At 40.4% G+C, this 15855-nt stretch overlaps 1 protein-coding gene across 1 annotated transcript in view; it reads right to left on the reverse strand.

Annotated features, from left to right (window-relative positions):
- Positions 1–436: 436 nt before the first annotated feature.
- HCN1 (hyperpolarization activated cyclic nucleotide gated potassium channel 1) overlaps positions 437–15855 on the reverse strand; it is a 296663-nt gene continuing 281244 nt past the window's right edge. The window contains exons 7-8 of the mRNA XM_024571964.4: positions 8322–8486; positions 437–5088 (exon numbers count right to left, since the gene is read on the reverse strand). Of these exons, the coding sequence (XP_024427732.3) occupies positions 4202–5088; positions 8322–8486 (1052 nt within the window). The 3' untranslated portion in view covers positions 437–4201. The remainder of the gene's footprint in view (positions 5089–8321; positions 8487–15855) is intronic.

Genomic DNA, 15855 nt, shown 5'->3' on the forward strand with positions numbered 1-15855 from the left:
ATTATTAAGTACATTGTTAAAAAGGCCCACAAGAAACATCTTTAAAGAGTTTCAGGGATCTATGAATATGCCAGAAGGAAAGTAAGGAGCATGGGGTACTAAAGTGATGACCAAAAAATCAGCCCCTCTCTAATAAACCGAATTCTAGGTCACATTTTCTAAAGGTGAATCTTCATAAACTCTTCCGTGTCAGACTCCCCTTTGTTTTCAGAACTAGCACTGTGACACTTTCCACTGTCAAATGAATATGGAAAGCCCTCTCAGAGATGCATTTGCTCTCTCTCCTCCAACGTCACTTTCCCTCTTCACATGCACTGTTCTTGAATTATTTTCCAATGGATGTTGTCAGCAGAGCTACCTTTCTTATGAATTCCAGGGCCCATAGCTCTTGTGGATGCCAAAACAGTCCCCGGTGAAATGGGGGAGGTAGAAGTGTTGAATTGTGTTAATGTATAAAGATGAGATCAGAAGTGTTTAAGAACTGAGATGTGAAGTGACTTTGTTTTGTCTGGTGGCTAATCTCCCTAATTTTCTGGCTCTCAGACATCAAATAAATGAATAAAGCCACTTCTCAAAATTTCCAAGTTCATGGTTTCTTTATGTAACATAAGTCTGTCAAATACCTCATAATTTGGGGAGGCTATAACGCTGTTAGAAATGTCACAACTTTTCTTGCAAGAAACCTTGCCTTTTTTTTTTCCATCAAAGAAGCATGTGCTTTGAGAAGTATGTTTTGCTGAGGTAAGGGCAGGAATTACTTTAGACTGGCCCAAAATACCACTTCTTCACCAAAAGACAGAAGGTTACATCCAATAAATCATCATCCATTTGAAAAGAACTATGCAAAAGAAGCCCAAATCGTAAGTGTTAAAAAAAAAAAAACAGGTTATCTAAAGCTTTACAGTTATTAGATCTTTCTAGGTAAATATCACAGAACTTGAGAATGTTGAGAGTTTGAGTTGGGAAGCTGTACATGTCTAAAGGCTCTTGAACATGACTAGAAGGCCTTCAGAGACCATCATGAACCACACATTTTGTTTGACTGCAAACAATGATGACAGACTAGATGTACGTATTAAGAAAACAGGGCTTCCGGTGAGTTTTGGCGACCTCCCAAATGAGATTTGCTGTTATGAAGTAGAGATAACCCATGGTTGAGAATATTCAGCGCAGCTTGCTGCAGATCCTATAGGCTGTTCTGAACTGGGGGGTCAAGCAGATTTCGGTTCATGCAAGTGTCTGCCATGCAATTGTTTCTCACCTGCATATTCAATACCACAGAAATGTCTGAAATTGGACAACCATATGCTAAGGAATTACAGGGAAAAGAATTTTAAAAATTCAACTTGTACTATATAGAAGTAAAGCACAGGACTAGTTGGGAAACCCGTGTTCTATTTAAATTCCTTTCTTTCCACAGTTGCATATAGAATATCTATAATTCATTTTATGATTATCAAGTATGAGTCCTCTTGGAAACTTCATGATGTTAAGACAGAAAGACAGAGTCAAATCTGTACTGGTTATATTGATAAAATAAAATATTCATGATTTTAGTTTATTTTTGTCGAATTTATTAATAATCTTTATATATTTATATATGTATGGCTTTGAGCAAAGACAAAAGAAATACTCTAACTCATCCCTGATCATACAATTGTTGTAAGAATCAGCTAGTCTGTTATTTTTCCAGCAGCAGGACCAATCTCTTCAATAATACATTTCTTTCTGTGCAGATGAAAACTCCACACCCATGAGTTTAACTATGTACAGAGGAAAAAGGTCACTTTTCAACTAGCAATTGACTTTCATGTTACAGGAATGTGAGTCAATTTTTTCTTAACCTAAGAATATATTTATACATATATATGTATATAATTTACCCTGTACCAATTCATGAGTTTAACATATAAACCTTAGCTTTTTGACCATTCTATTACAAAGGGAATACAAATTTTACAGTTGTACTGAAAGACCATGCAATTCAATTCTGCTTATGTTTCCCAATAGTCCTCGAAATAAAAAACCAAAAATTTATATATTATATAAAAATATTTCACTACCAAACCCATTAGTCCTATCAAATGTAAACCTTTAATAATTTAAAGGATCAATACATGATCTTAATAAATTGAAGTTAAATCTCCATCTCTTAATAAAATAAAGGATTTTGTACTGATATGTAAATGGTCTTGCAGGTTTCCCATAGGTTCTGGGTAGACTGAACAAGCTCCTTCTTACCCCATTCCTGCCACGCCATCCTGTGTCACCACACGATCACGGTGACATTACAGAGACTAGCTCCGCTGATACACTCAAGCTGGGATCTGGTAGAAATTAAATGTGACAACTCATTTTGGTATTATAGGTCATTTTTTTCCCCATAAAAGGCATAACAGGCATCATGGATCCATTTTAGAGTTTTTGCTTTTGCTTTGGGTTTCCGTCCTCAGTCTATCTGGGAGGCCCTCCCCACGTGATGTGCGATCTTGTGGAAGTTCTTCGCAAGTGTAAGAAGGACCGAAGACCTCCGCTTTGAGTCCTTCTCTTAATTTGGGTTATTTACAGAAGTCGGTTTTTAGGATCTTCCAGTTGTGTTCCAGTCACCCCCCACATTCGTGGGATGCATCAGGCACAAATCATTACTAAGGGACTCCTTTCGGAAGAAGAAGATGCTCCCAGATCATGGGAAGAGTTAAGGAAACAGACAAATAAACAAACAAACGATGCTCACATTCAGTTTGACCCTGCTTTCTGTCACCATGTCCATCTTTTCTCAGCACGTTTAAAATGACAAACCTCCTATCTAAGGGCTACGTTGTCACCACAGGTCTTAAGATTCCCTAACCACTTAGTTACAACATACACAGAGCAAAGTGTGTCTTCCCAAACAGACAAGAGGCTGTAAGTGTTTATTTCTTTAACTTAACACCATGGTAAACATCCAACTACAGTGAAGACAGAACACACCGGCAACTCCAAATCAAGCTGTGGTTTACAAATCGTTATTTAAATAATAATAATAACAATACTAGGAATAATATTAAATGAAAGTGAAAACCTCACTTCTAGACTTAAGTCAGAGATCCAAGTCAGCCTTATAGGGATTTTAAGATAGGCAATGTATGAAATTGTTACACTTTTCTAGAAACGAGAAATGCTATAAGCCTTCCCCTACAATGACTGCTTTGAACCTATTTTTTTCCCCAAAAAAGCATGCAGGGACTATTTTCAGATGCTTGATTATGGCAAGAAGGAAGAAAAGTAATGGTTTTTGGTGTAATACAAGCAATTTGTAGAATCGAGCATACAATTTTGCATAAAACATTGCAGGTTAAAATAACATTGTAGGTTTCAAGCCATTGCATTACATTTGAATAATTGTCACAATTAGGTTTTGTAAAATTTAAAACTCTAAGTTTTGAAGTGAAGCAAGAAAACTAAATTCTTAGACGATGACTTTGACCTTCATACAGCACAGAGTAGCTATTTTTATATGGGCTGAAAAAGTTATTTACAACTAACATTGATTGAGTCTTGGTAAAAGTCCAATAACACATGAAGAGACATATCCCCTCGCTTCCTGAAAGATCGATGAACATGTTTGAGGTTAGAGATATTCATAACAGTGGTAAACTAGTCTCCTACTGTGGGCAAGCACATATAATTGTTCTTTAGCCTAATTCAAAATTGAAAGCACCAAAATATAATTTAGATCTATCAAATGGGATACTATTTAATCCTCCATAATCAATGATTAACAATTTGGATGCAGAGACACAGCCAGTGAAAGAAGTTTTGATTGGTGCTCACTTGAGTTGCCTTTTTAAAATCAGAGTTTTGTTTGCACTGAATCCAAGAACTCCTCATAGAAAAGAGAAATACATATATCAAAGGAATTAAGTAAAGGTAGATTAAAAATAAATAATCTTACAACAACATTTTAAAGCTTTTAATGATTTAAAGGAAGGAAGACATATAACACTGAATGCTAAACAAGTCTTGAACTTCCCTTGGGATTTTAGATATATATTTAATAGTATATGTATACATATATATATTTTTTACATTTTGCATGTAGGCCAGAGCTGTCTAAAATATCTCTTCATAGTAGGCTATAGGGATGTATCAGGAGATAGAATAAAATAAGATCTGAGACCACGCTCAGTTTATTAGAGTCTGCTTCGAGGATCAGCAGGGATCATAAATTCGACGCAAATCGTGGCTTTTCCGCGTCTGGGTCTGTGTGTAAGACTGAGGACTCTCTCTGCAGAGGAGCCGCTGGTGGAGGGGGGGCAGGAGGGACTCCCCGGTTGGGAGGAATGGCTCCTGATGACATCTGTCGGAACAGGGTGACTCTCTGGGGCACAGTGCCCCTGCCAGCTGCCTGCAGGCCCGCGCCGTGGACAGCCGTCACGGGCTGAGGGATGGAGGCCAGGGACTCGCCCACTGTGGGATGAGGTCTGGAAATGAGGCTGGACAGCTCATGGGGCAGCGAGGGCTGCGAGGCGGAGAGGGGCCTGACCTCCCGGCTCAGGCTGGTGTTGTGCAGAGCCTGCGTGCTCTTGTGCGCGTCGGCCTTCGGCGTGGAGCTGCTGGGCGTCTGTGGCTGCGGGGACTGCGGCCGGGGCTGCGGGGGCTGGGGCTGCTGGAGCTGTTGCTGCTGCTGCTGCTGCTGATGCACCAGGGACACCTGGGACGCGGTCGGGGAGGCGTAGTGGAAAGTCCGGGTGGCCAGCGGGCTCTGCACGGGCGGGCTGCAGACGGCAGCGGTGTAGGAGCAGGGCGAGAGCACGGCGGCTGGCGGTGGGGTCTGCGTGCTGGGGCTGGGGGAGTGCAGGCTGCTATGGGGCAGGCTAGTCACAGAGTACACCGGCGGCGACTGTGTCCTGGCGCGCGACGTGGGCGTGGCCGCCGCAGAGGCGGAGTTCAGGGCTGGCATCTGCGGGTAGCTGATGGGAGCGATGGCCTGCACCATCTCCCTGTCGTGTTTCACGATCTGCTTCAGGATCTCGTTCTCCTGGTTGTTGAAAACACCAGTGTTAAGATCCTTCTGGAACTTTTGCAGAAGAATTGAATTTTTCTTTCCTGTCAGCGAGAGAAAAACAGGCACTTAGAACGCGCACAAGGAACGCGTGGCAACTCCGGGGGACAGTGGCTCCTGGAAGCAAGTCTGTCAGTGTCCCCTCGAGGAGGTCCCGGAGCCAAGCACTCACCTGCAGACTCACGTGGAAATGGGCCACCTGCCCTTCCCGCTCCCAGTGGCGTTCTGGGAAATCTAACCTTCCGTGCGAGTCAAGTAGAAAAGTCTGTTAAGGGGCAAAAGCCATGCCCCGAAAGGAATGGAGGTACTTGGCATGAGGGCTACCTTGGAGACGGGGGAAGAAAGGGCATTTGCACCGGGATGAGCCTGGAATGGACAGAGGTTGAAAGCTTCTTTTTCAAGAAAGGGCAATGGAACCCTTATGAAGTGACAGGCACCCTACAAGAGGCTGCAGGTAGATTTATTTTATTCGCCTCAACTTCATGTTTTTGCAGTAGGTGTGTTCACATCCCATTGTACTGGAAAGGAGACTGAGACAAGGGAAGGGTAAGAGCAACGCCCAAGAAAATGTGGTTCACAAGTATCAGCACAGGGAGTGTGACGGTAGATGCATCACAGACAACAGCCCAGCGCATCTGCATCCTGGGGATGCTTGCAGGAAACGCAGTCTCCTGGCCTCTCCTGTGGCTGAAGCACATGCTGCGTGCTACTGAGATCCCCAGGGGACACACACATGCAAGTTGGGGAAACAAAGGACTTTGGCGTTGATGGGTGATTTTTCTACCCTACCTGCATGTTTTTCTCATCTCTGGAGTTTTAAAACATACTGATTTCCACCTGTACTCTACCGCATAAATCAGAATAACCAGACATGGGGTCCATGTTTTGACACTGTAACAGCCAGTTTCCCCATGGGGTTGTTGTATGCAGCCCGATGGAGAACCGTGTGTAATCGTCTCCTCTGAAAGGCTGTGAGGACCTAGTGTGGCGGCTCTCGGCTCACCCTGGAACCTCAATTACCAGTACCTCTCCTTCCTGTCATTGTCCCTGGACTGGTTTGCAATTAGCAGACATTCTCTGGCAGAATAACTATGCGAATAAGTAGTAGCGTGATGAAAATCGGGGACTTTTGATGACATCAGTCATAAATAATACCCAGGTGAGCATGGTAACTAAAAAGTGAATCAATTCGCCAAATTACTACATAAAGTCCAACATCTAAAGTGACAAGAAGTATTTTTTGAATGAAAATATGTGCTAAAATTTACTCAATGCTGGGAAAAGCAATAATTTTTATCCCGCTTTATTTTAGACCTGGTTGCATATTGATTTATAATTGACATACAAATTCTATTAGTTTCAAGTTGCAATCATTTTAAATTAATGCCAGAATAGATAGTCACTTATCTATCCTTGCAGAATTGTCCAAATACTTTCCCAAAGAATAAACACTTCTCAGTTAGTGATGCATATAAATACTTATTTAGCATATTCCCTTAACTAACTATAATATACATTTATAAGAAATGATGACACAATTGAAAATAATATTTCTTTGCAATCAATGAACTGTCAGAATTTCATAATCAAAATATCTGTGACTGTGCAAACATACTATAAATTTTAATCCACTGTTAGAATTTTATAAGAATTAAAAATGAAAATGTTTGATGCTTACTAGCAATTCCATTGCCTGTATTATTGATTATAAACCAATTAATGCAGCCTTCTAAAAATTGACTGTAATAAATTAGATAATGAAACTGTATCAGATAAACATAATTTTTATAGAAATACCTTGATTTTAATGTTTTTTCTAAAGATGTGGAGCTAGTTTAGGAAAACAATTCATATTCTCCGAAATTAGTCTCTAGCTCTTCATGAACATTCACATGCCACAATGAGGGAAGTTATTTTCAAATTAATAAAGATGCTTTGAGGAGTGCTCACTCATCTGACGAGCAATACCTCCTAGGGTACTATGTCACGTTCATTGTCCAAGTTGTCAATGTGAATTCCTAATGTATGTGTTGAGCCGAATGGTAATATCCAGGTACCACTTTTATTTCTCCTAACCTAATTTCCAATCCTTATTCAGTCTGTTAACCCATTAATACAGATGGGAGGAAAGAGGCCAAGCGCAGAAGAAAAGCTCACATATCAACACACCAATCACAGGTCCTTACCTTTCATAAGAGCGAAGCAGTTGAAATACCTCTTTGTTTACTTTCAAGTGGTCCCAACCCCATCTCCTTTGAGTTCACTGATTCCTCCATCCCTCCCTACCTCTCTTCAATTATATTCACTGTGTACCAGGTACTGTGAATGTAATAATGAATTAGACATGATCTCTACATTTACAAAGCTTAGCATCTCCAGTACAGTTACAATAATGAGAGCAGGCTGTGATGGAGGAACTTCCCACGGGTGTGGGAGAACATACTGAGGGTACTCTGCCTATTAGGGAGTGGGGTGTCTAAACTGGGATATGCAGGTTAGTCGAGTTAAGCAGAGAAAAGGGGCAGAGCAGGGTAGGGTAGGGAGGAGGATCTGGATGGGAAAGATGAATGCATACCACCTTCTCAAGTAGCAATAATTCAGCGTTATCTTGGAAAGCTATCTGTAAGCTAATCTGATCTAATTTGACTATGAGAATTATTCAAATCTTTAAACTAGTGTAACTAACAAGGCCTACTTTATACGTTTTTATTTTAGAGCAGAGAAGATGAAAATAAACAGATGTTTGCAAAGTAAAGCATCTATATAGGACATTTCTAGCAAGGCTTTTTTCCTTGAGTCTGCATTACAAACATTTCAAGAAGTTTCTACTGAGATAGTTATTTAACACGCATTTTCAGTTCTTAATATAAGGATAAAATGTAAAGTTGATTCTTAAAAATAAAAAAAATATTCTTGTGATAACTATGGTTTATAATGTAGACTCATACATTAGTATTTTTAGTTCTATTTTAATGCTATATAGAATTGTTATCATTGTTTTTTACCTGAAGATTCAAATTGTTTTGGCATCACAGGGGAAATCAGATTGCGAAGCTAGTAAAAATAGACATGAGTAAATAAACCTAGAACACTTAGAAGAGAAAGTTAGGTAGAGCCTCAGATCTTTCCAGAAATAGGGCTACAGCTAATTGCTACTTCTATGCTAGTTAACAAGCGGCCTATGAACTAGTATCTGGGACTGATGACTGCAAATATGCATCAGTCCGCTGGGTTAAATCCGAATTGTGCACGAAGAAAACAAAGCCAAAGAGAGTACCTATCCGATCTAGCCGGTCAATGGCAACCGTCTCAAAGGCTCTTCTCATCATTGGATACTCCTCCAGGACCTCGTTGAAATTGTCCACAGAAAGGGAATACAGCCGACAATATGTATCAGCTCGGACGCTGGCGGTGCGGCGCCCCTTGGTCAGCAGGCAGATCTCTGTGAAAGCAAGAAAGATTTGTTTGGTCGTTTTGCCTCAAACGCCATTAAGGTCTCCGCAAATTAAAAAGTCTCATGGTGTGAGGAACCAATGGCTAACAGCAGTCACTAATTTATCAGAGAATTCGTTTTGACAATTAGAAGTATCCAATTGCCAATACCCAATCTAAAAACAGTCTTCTTTTTTAAACAATTGAAGCATTTGGTTCCAAGGAAAGGCTGAAACATTTATCTATCCTCGGGTGTCCAGTCCATTTTCCTTGAAATAACAAAATAGCCGCAGACAGGGAATAATAAATCCACAATAGAGTTGAAAACAGGAAGCAACTACGCTGAGAGGGCAGTTTTTATGGATTCCGGCAGGCAGCAAGCGAATGGTATCCTGTGGACAGAGACCAAACTGAGCCCGAGCACTGGCTTAGAAAGTCCGTGCAGGAAGCAGCCCCGTGTGGGGGCGGCACGAACATGCCCTAGGTCATTCACACGCTCCCAGGGAGATCTGCCTAACGCTTTTGCACAGAGGGGCTTTCTCTGTGAATAACTTCTAGGGAGAATCCTTCTTTGAACCTTCAGATTCCCAATAAATGGCAAGTGTACCTTTGCAAATTTGGATTTTCTTACTTGCCAGCTAACTAAATGACAAAAGCAATATATTCATTTCCCAAAACCTATTAGTTAAATTCCTGTGGACTGTGATTTTTTAAAAAAAAATTAAAAATTATTTAAAATTTTAGCTTCAAAACAACTAATTTGAATTAAATCATTGAACCAAATAGCAACATATTGTACAAAATGAGTTTTGATCACCTATGTTAATTTTTATTAAGGGCTAAATATAGGTTTCCACTGACCAAGTCCTCTCAGAAGTTAGAAAGGGCTGGGTTCATTACCAACACAATACTCTTCAGCCATTCTCTCTCAGCATCTCCTCAATAATTCCTTAGTGAGAAAGAACAAAGATAGAAATAGCTACTAGTCAGTTGAAAATCACTTTACATAGTCCCTTCTTTAAAAGGCTCCATCGTCTTTGTTTCCACCGTAAAGAACAGAATTAAGACATGCCACATATTTGGAAATTTTAAAAAGTAAACCTTCTGATTATAAGTTGATAAGATTAGATTTCAGGAACTTAATTTCTGGAGTCCATATGAATGGGGCAGGTGCGTCCCTGTGAATTTCCTCTCGACACTATTTTGAGGATCCACTTACCGAGGGAAGCGTCCTGTGTCAGGTGTTACAGAGAGAGTGAGCTTTGTGTATTTACTCCGTGTGTGGGCGTGTGTGTGTTTATACAAAGGACCAAGAGAGCAAAGCCAGCTTAGTCATCTGTATCTTCTACTACCCTTTAGGCTTCTTAGAAATTATACACGTATTAGTTTGACACTGTTTTTCTTCCCTTACACTAGATTTTGTCACTGTTTCCTAAATATTGGCCTTGTCCCCTCACTGGTTGAAGACATTTTAAAGATGGATACCCTACAGTACCATTATTGTGTCCATTCTACTTTGCATTTTGAGCTCAGAGAAAGCTATTTTAAAATGCTTATGAGTACATCCATAATAGTGGACAAACCCAAAGCCCACACTAAGTTCTAATCTTCAGTTTTAGGTGATAAAACATCGGATGCCTGGCTGAGTATCTTCCCTTTGTAATCAAACTGCCAAACGCTGTCTGGACCTGCTCTAGGCAGGTCTTTGAGGGTTCTCTGCAATGTCCGCAATGGGGGAAGCTTCTAGAAGGTTGGGTACTATTTTCTCTAACGTAGATGTGTCCTTTGTCATCAGGTAAGAAGGTAGCTTTTATGGGTGCTCACATTATTTCACAAAAAAAAGTAAAATAAAGTACAAAATAAAATGAAATTGAACTCACAAAGAACAAGCTGAACACAGCCTATAGATTCAAGCTTTTTAAAGTTTTCTGGCATATTTTCTACATCCTGTTGGTTGTTTCAGTACTTCTGCTTTGTCCTTCTTTCTTTACTCTCTGAGAAATCAACTAGGACTCTCCAAGCGCCGTAATCACTACTTTAAGATTCCTCATGCAAAGTTACTTGGAAATAGGTTAATTTACCTGGATACAAATTGGCAACTTATAATCACATGTGAAAGTACTGAGGATTTGTGTGTTAATTTTAATTCTGTAGGATTCTCCTGTTTTTCTTTACGAGATAAGTTATTGCCCTTACAGGGTCAGTTATTCCACTTCCCCAGGAGGAAACTGACAGTTTCCTCATCGCAGCCACCTGAGAAATCTGTTTCCAGTTTCAACATTATAAGGCGTGTGTCCGGGAGATTTAATTCAGCCTAACACACTACATGAATACTTCGAGTTCCTTAGGGTATGAGATAAATCAACTACCCAGTGCTCTCTCTGTTGACATTAGTTAACCCTGATCCTAAACATTTCTTCCTCCTGAGGTTACTGCTACCTACCCGAACAGTCATTTCATACAGCAGGAAAAATAGCCTTAAGAATTTTGGGACAATGTTTCCAGGGCCTCCAAGGCCGAGCTTGGCACTGCAGTAACGCAGAGCTAATCATGAACCGCCAGCAGACGTTTGTAAGGTAACGTGTTTGAACTGAGTTTCCGGAATTTCTGGGAAAATTTGCACTTCGACTGCTCATAGTAACCGAGGCAAAATTCGTTCTTTCTTTTGTACCTGATATCATGAAATAAAAGTACTTGTCTCTTGTACATTGAAATACCGATTTCCCAAAAATTACTTAGGTTTCTAATCCAATGTCTCATAACAATGTGCAAAAAAGAAATATAACTGTTAGGTTTTCTTTTTTATATTTGTATTTGTAATCTGTCCATCTTGGTACTACTGAGCTAGTAAACCAGTATCCCTTATGGACAGGAGATGGCAACATCTGGCTGAACAGCTGCATAACAAGCTTGGCTGGAAGAAACATATCAAGTGTCAAATGGATTTGAGTAAAGAGCTAAAAAAATTAAAGTAGGATAAAACATTAAATAGATGTAAGTTTTGTAGTATTTGATGTATTTTAAAATATTTTATATTTTTGTAATTTTTTGAAATAGAGATTGTATGTAACTTATTTTCAAATATAGGTATAAATGAATAATTATGTGTAACCAGATTATATATCATGATACATATTCTAATAAATAATATGCATTTTACTTTTTTCTAAAGATATAATTGATCATTTCAGTTCCTATAGACACTGCACATTTGCACAATTGTTAGTGTCCTCTCCTACTGCCCATCCTGTTATTTAAGATTATTAAGATCATGTAAAGTTACTGCCTTGTCAAACACACATTAACTCTCCATGTACGTTTGGTCATTTTATCTGTCCTAAAACAGAGGATGAGGGTGGCCAGCTGGGGCTCTGAGTACCGGCTTAGTAGTGGCACCTCAGACAAGTTATGGGTCAGCAAGGTTGTCATGAGGGCAAACCAAACCAGTGCCTGTAGTGTGCCCGGTACAAACCCAGCACAATACGGCACTCAGTCCGCAGTCTCGAGTCCCCTCCCTTTATCCCTTATGTTCCTTCTGTCTGTGTTTTCCCTGTGATTTGGGCTCTAACTGCTAGAATCAAGAAAAAAGTAATGCTTCACATATCAAGTAACTCTCCAAATTGGTGAAATATATATCCTTTCTCACGCCCTCCACCCTCTTGTAAACAATTTGTTCATAAAGTAACCATACCAATTCCTTAGACTTGTCTCAAGTACCACAGCTTCACAGCCATGCACACCCTATCTTAAGTAACCCAGGGAGAATTTATCTTTGTGTGTCCTCTCTCCCTTCACTGTCTTGCATGTCAGCCTTTCCAGCACACTATCGGACTTGTCTCTCCTCTCAGCCGTAAGGTCTTTAATGGAAAGTGCAACAATCCCACTTGCGGAGTCTGGCGCCTGCCATAGGTTTAGTCCCACAATATCACTCGGTTCAAGAAAAAAGGAGTGAATGAAACAATCGACGATGAAAAGCAGAATGACTTATACTGGAATGGAGATACTCTTCAGAAAACGAGGGGCTCACATTTGAATACAATGTTCCAAGTGATCATATCTTTGTGAGGAGCTTGGCTCCACCTACCAGAAGTTACATTGCTCTTACCTTTTATAGGTTATAAACAGGTTTATGACATGACTATTTTATATTATTGGATATGTATATGTTCCATTAAGGTTTATACTTTCCACGCCTTAACCTCGTATCCCTTCCCCTTCTTTAGGATGTCTGTCTTAAAATTCCACTGTGACTTCTACAATGGAGTAATGTCTGCATAAAGTCATCTTTACGAAACACTATTTATAAACTGATGTCTACTATATATTTATACTGCTTGCCCTTGGCAAGTTAAAGTACCCAATGGACTATTCCAGTTTTTCTCAGAATATCTATTGAGCAGGTGGGACACAGTCACAGCTAGCCCTGTGTTGGCCATGTGACAAAAAGAAGATTAAAGGGGACCTGTTATGTGGCTGTGACAAAAATATCAAAGCTAAGAGAGCTAAGAACACAATATCTCTGCTTCTGTCCATCTTCAAAAATCCACCAGACCCCTACAAACCTTTCCTTTTGATTTTAAATCTACCAACACTCAACTCTTCAAATGTTAATCAAATACCTTGAATTATAAATGCCTTTAAAAAGCAGCCAGCTTTTAAAAATTCGTCATTTCAGCTCTTAAATATTTCTAGTGTGTTTGCTGATATAATATCTTGATAGCTTTGCTTATGTTTACCCAAAATAAAAAAAAGTATAGCAGAATAAAGAGTCTAAATAGAAAACATATTTACTGGATATTTTTGAGCTGAGTCTACTACAGGAAGAAGAAGAAGACGGAGGAGGAGGAGGGGAGGATGATGATGATGATGAAGAAAGAAGAAGAAGAAATTGCCTCCCAATTTTTTCTCTGGCATTCTCTTTGCCTTTCTCTCACACATGTGCACATCATGAATAATAAAACAGAGGTTTAAGTAGACATTTCTTTGGTTTTCATGTTAAAGCTACTGGTCAGCTGATACAGACTGGGTTCTTCAGTGCAGTGTTTTCCACACTTTAATGTACACAAGTCTCACCTGGGTATCTTGCTACAAACAGACAGACAAACAAACAGAATAGGATTTAGTTAGTCTGGAATGGGGCCTGAGACCGCATTTCTAGCTAGTTCTTAGGTGATACCAATGAGAAGCTTTTTTGAAAATGAAGTCTTGTAGCTGCCAGACATACATCTAAACCAGGGTTCCTTAAGAAAAATTGGGAACAGGTAGCAAAAAGAAATGGAAATTGAGTGACAATGTCAGTGTAAGTCAACAAGTGATTTTCCTGAAACCAGCACCTCCGAAGAAAATATGGGAATACAAAATAAATGAAAGACGTTGATTCTGCCTCAAAAAGTGTATAATTTATTAAAAATTCAAGCCTGATATATAAAACAGCTTGAGAATAATTCCAAAGCTAAACTGTCTGCTACTGCCTTTAATGTTCATAAAAATCTTAAAATCCAGATAATAAGTCCTTCATCATAGCACAGATCTGTGCACCTTTGGTGGCACGAAGGGCCACCTTACTCAGGCTCTTGGGGGAAAGACACGGCTTAGCTCGTGCGGACAGAGAGCACGGGAGAAAAGGAAGGGGAGAGGAAAGGATGTTGGAGTGAAACGGCATCCTGAGCGCAGGTTCAGAGGAGAGTTTGAGAAGGGGGTTTTCAGGAATTGCAGGAACAGCAGCCTCAGGATCAGGGAAGTTTGACCAGGCATAGCCAGTGTTCCTCCGTGGACCAGAAGTTTGGTCTTGATCTACAATGTTACTGCGAGGCTCTTCAGGAAGGTATTTTTGGGTGAAGTAGTGTCTGAGGAAAGGCGGTCTCGTGGGATACCACACCGGGTGCCAGGCCTCTAAATGTCGTGCCCTGAATGGTAAAGTCGCTCAGCCTCTTTCTCCAGAACGTAGACCTCTTCTCCTTCAAATCTGTTCTTTATGACACAAGAATATCCATCTACAGTTGGCTTGTAAAATGAACTGAGGAGGTGGTTAAAATAAAAGTTTGTAAAGAAGTTCTGGTAATAATTTGGGTGTGAGATGAGGGGAGCTGCCTGTACCACCCAGAACCAAAGTGTCCTCATCCAAGAATCTCTGCAAAACAAAGCTTCAAAAGAATTTGAAAGGTGTTGAGGCATTTATAATGTAAAAAAAAAAGTCCCTAAGAGGGTGTCTGTCCTGTGACTGAGGATAAGATAAAGGCTATGATGGAAAAATATTGAGCAAAGCATTGAGAGGTGGAGAAAAATCTCACTTCATCTCACTGTGCCTGATGTTGGCCAGTGGCTCCTTTCTATAACACTGGTTAGAAACAGTATGCTTTTTGTGTATACAAGCTGGTACGTAAGCTTTTATCACCTGACTTTGAATATCCGTCTGTGAGAACTGGTTTGACCAAGATTAACGTCCACCGCAAAGATGCTCATCCACATCCTGGGCAGCAGCCCGCACAACGGCCTGACTGAGGGCTCTCCCCAGTGGGGAGGCTTTACACTGGACTGTGACTCATAGGCTTCCTTATATCTTCTGTGGGGAGATTTAGAGCAAGGTATGAGCCCTGGCTCGTTTAGCTCAGTGGATTGACTGTGGGCCTATGAACCAAAGGGTCGCCCACTCGATTTCTAGTCAGGGCACATGCCTGGGTTGCAGGCCAGCTCCCCAGTGAGGGGCATGCGAGAAGCAACGAACCTTTGATGTTTCTCTCCTTCTCTTTTTCCTTCCATTCCCCATCTCTCTAAAACTAAATAAATAAAATCTTTAAACAAATAAAGTAACGTGGACAAGTTAGCGAGTACATGAGTTATGGGGACGGTGCATCTCTGAAGTGGCTCTTGGGCCTCTGGAATCGCTGTGGAAGCGAGAAGGGGTATTCTTGCTTGCCACCTCAGCCTCTGACCCTCCTGAGGGGGTGTGCTGTGTACCCCCTACCTTAGAGACTGTGCCGTTCAGCCCACAAGCATCTGACTCTTATACATCTCTTATTAGATGTTTGCTCCATTCCATTTTGTTAAACGTCTCTAGCTTTTCTTTTCTTTTCTTTCCCTGTCTTCAGAGATTACAATGAGTTCTACAGTCTGGTACACGAGTAGCCACAGAGAGGCCTTCAAGTAGGTAAAAAACTAATATCCTACCTGTGGAGTTTTCATTTTCCACTTCTGAATAATCCAAAATATTAGTAGAGAGGTCAGCTGGAAGTCTCTCTTTGAGTAAGATAACAGCTACAACATACTAGGTAAACAAAGCAATCCCCCTACCGAGAAAATGTGCACGTTCGCAGATGAATTCTTACAGAGGAAAACATCCCTTGACTTTTTCTCAGTCCAAGAAGCATCACTCTATATGA

The sequence above is a fragment of the Desmodus rotundus genome, chromosome 1, assembly GCF_022682495.2.
Source record: "Desmodus rotundus isolate HL8 chromosome 1, HLdesRot8A.1, whole genome shotgun sequence".
In the NCBI taxonomy this organism is placed as follows: Eukaryota; Metazoa; Chordata; class Mammalia; order Chiroptera; family Phyllostomidae; genus Desmodus; species Desmodus rotundus.